Raw genomic sequence first — 7,500 nt, 5'->3', positions numbered from 1 at the left:
ACTTTGGGCAGGCCCACCCTGCAGTGTCCCAGGGGTAACAAGCAATCAGTTCTGTTTTTCCAGTGGGTGAACAGTCAGTGGCAAGTTCACAAAGCCTGTGAATCCATCTATTTTCCCAAACACACCCAAGCTCCACAGAGCAGCCAGGAAACCGTATGTTCCTGTGTTGGTAATCCATGCCTGGCCCATATTTCCCAGTTTTCCCTGGCTGTGGCAGACGACACGCGAGGCATCGCTGCTGCTGCTGCTGCAAACACCACTGCCTGCCCTGCAGCAGAGCTCCCCTTGCCTTTACACAAACCATCCCAGCCTACCCAGGTAGGAAATCAACTGCCTTCATGGCAAAAATGCATTTGACCTCCTTTCCACGGCATTTGTCCTGCTTCAATATGGAAACTTGCATTACATGTCAGCCGCACTGAGCAGCCACCAGCCAAGTTTTGTTCCTCACTGCTGAGACCAGCGCTGGCAGCTGCCATTTCACAAGGAGGTTGTACAAATGTGGAGAGTTGAGAATTTTCTTATTTTTCCTCAGCAAAAATTAACCACTTTCAATCCACCAAGCGCCTGAAACCACCAGAGGCAGGGTGTGACAAGCAAGTCAATCTACTTACTTCACCTCACCTAACTCGTATTTGACAGAAAGAAATTGTGTCACAGGCACACAAAGTAACCCAATTTTAAAACATCCAAGTATTTTGCCCTTGAATGCAGGTATTTAGTGCCCATAAATGTCATTATGGTCCATACCAGGTGTACCAAAGAGAAGTATCCCCCAGATCATTTTGTAATGTCACAGTGCTCGGAATTCAGTCACAGAATTCAAAGAGCTCTCTGACTACTCATGATATTTTTATATAAGGACATCAGTTAGGGAGGAATTTAAAAAATGTGCCAGAAGCATGTTCATCAATTACTGCAACTGTTTTGCAAAACCGAACAATAACAATCACAATAGTCTAAAAAAAACAGAATTAACTTTTCATGCACAAAGAATAAAAGCCTAAGGAATTTATTGATCACAGCTGACAGGTATCTATTCAAGGAAGGAATTATTTGGCAACAGATGGGTCTATAATAATATTAATATCTTCACCATCTGGCTTTTAATCCATTCTTTTCATCAGTAGATCATAAAGCACTTCATGAATGAGGTCAAACATCTTGTAGATAAAGGCAGAATAAGATACAACGAAGCTGAAGCTGAACAAGGATAAGCAAGAAATAAGACACATTCCATTTGCTCTTTTACCAGTTACAACAGCAGGTAATTAATAAAACAACGAATTCTCCTTGTTTTGTTAATTATCTGCTGTTTTCTAAACATTATATTGTCCATCACTTGTTAAAAAGATATCAAATATCTTACAGTACCTCAAATATCTTACAGTTCAAAAAACTTCAAATGGTTTTTAGGTGAGGTTGTTTGCCTCTTGAAAACAATAGGTGAAGAAAACAAGGTGAACACAGAAATACCTCTTTGTCTTGAAAGTCTAAAAATCTACTGCATTTCCCCTTGGTTCCAGCCTACCCACCTACCCAATTAGTGAAGCAAACCTTGTACAGTCTTTCTGGATGCTTGGACAGAACTGCTTAGAATATGATTACAAATCTGAAGGTGTAGAGGACTATAAAATGACTAATCATCTTTAAAAAATTGATTAAGAAGATCAATGCACAGTTTTGCCATAGGCTGGTGATCAGATGGGAAAAACAGAACTACTTGAACATTTAAAAGGTTTTTGAATTCTCTGGCACATCTGCCTCCCCAAAAATCGTACATTTTCAACTTCACTAAGAAAGAAACCTTCCTGAGTTTCACTGCTCTGCAGCTGATCTTAGGAAAGAATGCTGTTAGCACCACATCACCACAGCTCCTTGCCTCACTGGTTTGGTCTGAAAACTCTTCAGAGCTGAGACCACACGTGTGCCTATCTAGAAGAAGGTGCTTATTATTCAGAATGGCCTGTACAGTGTTAACAGATGACAGAACCCACACTGCACAAAAGGCAGCAGCAGCCTCACATATTGAGCCCTGCCTAGCCCAACATCCAAAGGTTTCAAAGCTCTGTGTTACTTCAACACATACTTTTAAACTTTGTTGTTGAGTAACTTTGTGAGTGAACTCCAGCACTACTGGGATCACAGACGCACACAAACAAACCAAAGTCCAAAAAGAGATAATGGCCTGAGCAAAGGGCAGAATGCCCATCAGGGAAAAAAGGAAGAAAGCAGAATAAATAAGGTCCAAACCTGGAAACCTTAAAGATCTGTCTTGGCACAGTTTCCGAGAGGAAAATGACTGCAGGTTACGTATTGTCAGTGTTTGTGAGGGAGCTACCTGCTTCTGTTCTCTTTGCTGGGATCTTTATGCCCGTGACATTACTCCTGCTGCTGCTAATTGTCTACTTCAGGATCAAACTAAGAGAAGGTGAGTCAGGACTTGGGGACAAAGACTGGGGAGGGAGACAACATTCAACAGGCAACTTGGGCTTGTACCATTAACTAAACTGAAGACAACTATGATCAGAAACAATTTTATAAAATTGTACTGTGTTTTAGACCATTTTCTGTTTGAAAAACACTACCAGTATTTGTTTAGAACTTGAATTGACCCTCATTTAAAATACAATAGTTTTATATACTATACTATAGGAGATTTTACTGTTTTACGCTATAGACAGGGCAACCAGAATACAAAGAAAGGCAGTTGAAGTACAGATAATTTTCTTCTGTGCTTACACCGTGCAAGTCTTCAGTGAGACAGGTAGCAGCAGTAACACCCTATAAGTAATTGGGCTTTGAGTATGTGTCTGTGTCCTTTCAAAAGTACGCATCTGCTCTTACTTTGTACCTAACTGCACATTTGCCAGGTTGCCTTTTCTATTTTAAAATCAGTTTAAACTCACTTCAAAAATCCATCTTCTGAGTAAAACAAAAACAAACCCTGATCCCAATGCAAATGTGCAGTGATTCTAACACATCTGTGTACTGAGAATTAAGGCTGCTCACCTGGCCCAACTGGGCTACCCTTGTAGAAGTAGGGAGTTTCTTTTAGACAGGAACATTCTGTAGTTCAGACCATCCAGTCTTGATGGGATGATCTCCATGTCCTCCAGATTCGGGTCCCAGCTGCAGCAGCAGATCCCCACATGCTCTTGCTTTAGGGCTCCAGCTGCCAGTGCCAGCCTAGGGGCACATTCAAATCCGAGGCCTCAACCACTCTATCCTGTGGCTCTTTGAAAGCACTCTTGCTGACACTGGGCTAAAATTTTCTGTCTTTTGAACATTTTCTCCATATGGAGTGCCAGGAGAGCTAAGAGGACATCCCAGGTTTTCTCTGTAAGCTGCAGATGCTCCTTGATACAGCTTGGTGAGAACCCTACCTGGCAGAATGTTTCTCCCACTGCAGGTTTCAGCTCTGGCAGGCCAGACTGGGGCAGACAAGCCAGTCCTGTCCACAGGGCTCTGCAGATCAGCTGAGGCCTCACACCGAGCTGGCCTGGGGTGCATCAGCCCAGCAGGAGAAGGGTTTACCCACCAGTGCAAGGCCAGGAAAGAAATCTCACTTAGAAATCTCACAAGCCAAACACTGTAATTTGTACACTCAGATTTTACTCCATCATGAAAATTTGGCCACTTAACATAAGAAAGGTCATATGCAGCCAGAAATGGCCTGGCAGAATGTTTCACTAATGTTTCTCCCACTGCAGGTTTCAGCTCTGGCAGGCCAGGCTGGGGCAGACAAGCCAGTCCTGTCCACAGGGCTCTGCAGATCAGCTGAGGCCTCACACCGAGCTGGCCTGGGGTGCATCAGCCCAGCAGGAGAAGGGTTTACCCACCAGTGCAAGGCCAGGAAAGAAATCTCACTTAGAAATCTCACAAGCCAAACACTGTAATTTGTACACTCAGATTTTACTCCATCATGAAAATTTGGCCACTTAACATAAGAAAGGTCATATGCAGCCAGAAATGTAAAATAAACAAACTTTCTGTTTTGTATAACATCTCCAGGCATTTAGATCCAAGGTTTAACAGAGGAAAGGTGTTTGCATATGAGCACAGACCTCAAGTTACCTTCAGGCTGCTAAAACTCGAACATTTCCTCTTCAAGATGTGCTTTCAGATGCTGAATTAATCTGCAAGGGAAGCCTGCTCCACACGCCCAACCCAGCCCTGCCCTAGGTTATAGATTATTCTTAGAGTAAGGTGCTGATGGTTTTTCACATGCTGATAAAACAACAACAAAAAACAGTGCAATGCCAAAACATTGTGCAATTCAATATCTGTAAGAAAATAGGAAGGCTAAGTAATAGGAAAGTACTTTTCTTACTTGAAAGTGGTTGAAATGAAAGCTAGTGACATTATTGCATTTGACATCAGATAAAAGCAGGGATTTTCCCTTTCAGTAAATTATCAGTAAATTACGTGAGCTCTGTGCCCATATAAAGTCAGACATTAGTTATTATGAAGTAATACTGAGCTGCTACTGAACTCCCTGTTACATGGTGATGCTCTCACTTTTCTATTCCAGCTAGGATGAAGCAAGCCAGGAAAAACAGGTGGGCTATTGATCCCATCAGTTCAGGTATTTTGCTGGGGCTCAGACAATACTTTCATTAAGCCAGATGAACCCATCTGAAAAAACCCCACAGACATTTGTATTTGTGATGCATGATCAACTGCTGAAACAGACTGTCCTGCCTTTTTCCTCAGCACTCATATCCTCCTTAGACACACTTTCTGCAGGTCTGTAAATAATCTACAGCACCAGATGTTAAATTCTGCTTCTCTTACAGCACAGAAAATTTAGCCTTGGATTTGTAATGAGTTTAAGCAAGCAATGGTTTCATAAATTTTCTGAGATTAGTAATCAAGGGTGTAAGAGAGAGGTGAATGAGGTAGTTGGCAGACTAATTTGCCAAAGGAATATTGCTGCTGTGCTTCTCTCTTTCAAAACCAAGAAGGATGCTTGAAGGGACTCATCTGGCTTTTCAACGCCTCAGGAAAGGAGACACTTTAGTTTGCAGATCACAGGTGTTCTGGCTGGGATTCTCAAGAGGATGTGAGATGAATTCCTGTCTATGTAATACTTCAGGCATTGCATTCCCAGCTCTGTCTCCAAGATCTTCTTTTTTCTTGAGCTGAGACTGTCAGAGACCAACCTACTGTTTTGGCCTCCAGCCAACTTACACAAAACATCCTGAGCAGCTCTCCCTGTACAAGCAAGTGGAGCCAGCTTTAGCTTAAGACCATCAGGTGAGAGAAACAGATAAGCCTGAGAACAGACTCCTTCAAATGCTATCTCTCCTACAAAACAACAGAAATTCTGCAGGTTTCAGCTGCCTATTTTCCTAGATCTCTTTTACTGAAAAAAAAGAAAAAAGAAAAAAGAAGAAAAAAGGAGAGAATTTTTTTGTTACTGAAATCAAGGCTGATTGCTTTGTTGTTAAATAAGAATTTAATTTTTCTCTGTGAAGCGAGAGAGAAGTTCTGCCTAAAAATATCAATATATAAATACCTTATAAATAAAATGAAATTATCTAACAAAACCAGCCCACATTTCTTCTGAACAATTAGCAATGACAAGTATTTTATAGGGTTGTTTTTTTTTTTATTTTCTCTGTTTCTCCATCCTTCTTCAAATAATCTCCAAGCCTACAACAGCACAGTTGTGTTCTGAAGATGTCCAGTTATGTGGGCAGCAAGCATTTTTCTGGTCTGTCTGTACCACAGGCAGCATCAGGACAATCAGGCCAGATCAAGGTTTTCACAGCCCAGTCACAGTTCTGTAAAGCAGAACATGAATTTCCAGTATAAACTAACTATGCTCTCTGCTGCTCTTTAAGGGTTTTATTCTGATTGAAAGCTGCAGAGGCAAATGAAAACAGAGCATTTCTGCTGATGTCAATAGTCTGTGTTAGCGCTTCACTGGGCATACCAACAGCCCCAGACCCACACTCAGATTTCCTCTAGGATCATGAGCCAACTAATAACAGTGTGCTCTTTAGACACCTTCACCTTAGCAAGATTAGTTTTTATTAATGTAAGCTAGCTCTTTTTCTTTATCAAAACTCACCATAAGAAATCAGCATATTCTTATGGAATATTTGTGTTGTTTGGATTATGTTTCAGTTGAGGAGGAAATAGCCATGGCACAAGATTCTAGGAACACCGTCATGAATCACCGTGGCCAGTGGAAGAAACCCAGGAGATCTGGACAAAAAGAGAACAGATACAGGAACTCGAGGACATTTAAGGGAGCTTCACGTCTCAGGAAGCAAGCTTAAACCCAGTACTCAGGCCTGCAGGTTTAACAAGAACCAGCTGTAAATAAATACCACACATGAAAACAAACTGGAGAGCGGAAGCCAGTGCTGAGCTGTCCTAATGAAACAGCTGCTGCCATCCAGAGCTCTTGCAAGTGGCCTCCTACGTTGGTTCCCTTGTGTGACCCGGGATTTGGGGGGAGGGTCCTGCTCACCAGCCCCTCCCTGGCCTACCAAGGAGAAAGGACATAATGAGCTCCTGAGAGAGCTGGCACAGCCAAGGCAGGCAGCCTTATGAAATCCACATGCATAAGTAACAAGTTGATATCAAGCACTGACATCTGGGAAAATTGAAAAGGGTTTTGAAGGGGAACTGACATTTATTAGCTTGTACACTTCGGGAAAGATTGTGGGCTTTGTAAAGTATCCTTTCCACAGAATTTGGAAGCAAAATGTAACAGTAGCAGGAAACAAAAGGATTTCTCTCTGTTGACCAAAATTTTGAAACCATGGAAAGATTTACTCAGTATTCTGTAAAACAGCTCTTACGCTACTTTAAGGAGAAATTGATGACTTTTGCAAATAAAAAACTGCAGAAGCACGGAGTTATCTTTTATCTTTTTTGTGTGTCACTTGACATACATTTTTTTAAAAAATCTTCCTCCCTGCTCCCCTGCAGCTGTAGCTGTACAGTTTTTAGTGCATCTCAGATTGCCTGTGGCAGATGGCCCACAACAACGCAACTCAAATTGTTTGCAAGTACTACTGGCTGTTAGCTTCTCTGATTTTGACTCTCAAGTTTAAACCCAAACTGGCAAGGAATGAGAAGTGACTGTCATTACTGTCCTCAGTGTTTACTGTCTCTGTCTGCTAATGATTGCTGTCTGCATTTACCTTTCATTAAAGCTGTTTGTCATTACTCATCCTGCGAGAGTGGATAATGCCTTTTCTGAGATTGTGTGGTTTGCACAGTTTCAGTTCTCACAGACTTTTAAGAACTCCTTGGAATCATTTTATAGAAATACTAATAGGGCCATGACCACAGGTTTAAAAAAACACTGTAATTTATCAAAGTCCGTGGAGAAAAAAAGAATTTAAACAGCAAGTACCCTTACACCCTCTCCCCCACTTTAATACTACCCAAACTAAAAAAGACATAATTCATCACACTGGCTTACATCTGTACAAATAACACAGAATACATTGCACAGGTAAAGAGGCAATTTTTTGG

General features: G+C 41.6%; 1 protein-coding gene across 1 annotated transcript; it reads left to right on the top strand.

The window, feature by feature from the left end:
- Positions 1-2,188: 2,188 nt before the first annotated feature.
- Positions 2,189-7,192, top strand: SMLR1 (small leucine rich protein 1). Its single transcript, XM_039707246.1, has 2 exons — positions 2,189-2,431; positions 6,136-7,192. Exons 1-2 carry the CDS (start codon positions 2,299-2,301, stop codon positions 6,288-6,290), a joined length of 288 nt encoding a protein of 95 aa, XP_039563180.1. The 5' UTR covers positions 2,189-2,298; the 3' UTR covers positions 6,291-7,192.
- The last annotated feature ends 308 nt before the right edge of the window (positions 7,193-7,500 follow it).

The sequence above is a fragment of the Passer montanus genome, unplaced genomic scaffold (genome assembly GCF_014805655.1).
Source record: "Passer montanus isolate IOZ18808 unplaced genomic scaffold, ASM1480565v1 scaffold2, whole genome shotgun sequence".
Lineage (NCBI taxonomy): Eukaryota > Metazoa > Chordata > Aves > Passeriformes > Passeridae > Passer > Passer montanus.
This window is presented reverse-complemented; position numbering and strand designations above follow the sequence as displayed.

Bases quoted from the DNA above. Each gene is read 5' to 3' on its own strand.
- SMLR1 (XM_039707246.1), top strand. From the start codon at position 2,299: ATGACTGCAGGTTACGTATTGTCAGTGTTTGTGAGGGAGCTACCTGCT. The intron at 2,432-6,135 runs GTGAGTCAGGAC...ATTATGTTTCAG, and splicing joins CAGGATCAAACTAAGAGAAG to TTGAGGAGGAAATAGCCATG.